Source organism: Cynoglossus semilaevis, unplaced genomic scaffold (genome assembly GCF_000523025.1).
Source record: "Cynoglossus semilaevis isolate Cse_v1.0 unplaced genomic scaffold, Cse_v1.0 C19071806, whole genome shotgun sequence".
NCBI lineage: Eukaryota > Metazoa > Chordata > Actinopteri > Pleuronectiformes > Cynoglossidae > Cynoglossus > Cynoglossus semilaevis.
Genome location: NW_007587395.1, coordinates 1 through 870, shown reverse-complemented (window position 1 = coordinate 870; position 870 = coordinate 1). Strand labels below are relative to the sequence as shown.

Sequence of the window (870 nt, the reverse complement as noted above, 5' to 3'; positions counted from 1 at the left end):
CTGATTTCAATCTCACCCAGAAGCCTGATCTTCCTGACGGGGCCGTCTCCTCCTTCGTAACGCCCCCTCACCATCAGCTCGTAGTCGCCAACCTGAGGCATGGGGAAGTCCATGAAGTGCCAGCCGGTGATGTAGACCTTGCCGTAGATGTAGCCCGTCTTTCTGAACATGACCTGAGACAAAAAATATACACAAAAATTCTTATTATTTCTTTTTTTTAAATCATCAATTTACAATGTACTGTACACACACCTTGTAGTAGAGAGGGAAGGAGAAATTCCCAAACCAGTCGTACTGGATGTGGTCCCACCACACGTACAGCCACATTCCTGTCCAGCTGATGTAGCGCCACATCCTGGGTGGATCTGGTGGTGCTGCGGACAAAGACAAACTTCTCTAGACCACATCCATTCGTATATATTTTACAACGTTTTGAGACTGAGTATTTGGTCTTACGTGGTCTCTTGGTGAACATCTCGCAGTGTTCTCCCGGTGGTCCCAGGCCGGCACCGTTGAACGCTCGGACCTCGATGAGGTAGTGAGAGTCCGGCAGCATGTTCTCCAGCCTGGTCTGATTCACAGTGGCTGGAACAAATATGCGGTTCGCCCCCGGCTCAGGGTCGTCGTACTTCCTCCAGTATTTTACCTGGTTGAAAGAAATGTTTTAAATATAGCTATGCTAAGCTAAATGTCCAACAACTACAGCTCTTATTAGCTGTTATTGCAAAAATCAATTAAGTCAAAGTTGGACAAATCAAGCAAATCAAGTTCAGACTATGCTTAGCTAATCGTAGCTAACTGATAGCTAAGGTTAGCCGAAATAGAATAGACGTAATTTAAAAGCTACGTGGAGCAAATAGAGGCTAAAAA

General features: G+C 45.6%; 1 protein-coding gene across 1 annotated transcript; it reads right to left on the bottom strand.

Annotated features, from left to right (window-relative positions):
• Positions 1-3: 3 nt before the first annotated feature.
• Positions 4-655, bottom strand: LOC103399327 (contactin-1-like; the record flags this gene model as incomplete). The annotated part of the gene is made up of 3 exons (XM_008338023.3): positions 4-173; positions 253-374; positions 457-655. Coding segments are annotated over 3 exons (491 nt in total), but the record flags the coding sequence as incomplete, so codon positions are not given.
• Between the last annotated feature and the right edge of the window lie 215 nt (positions 656-870).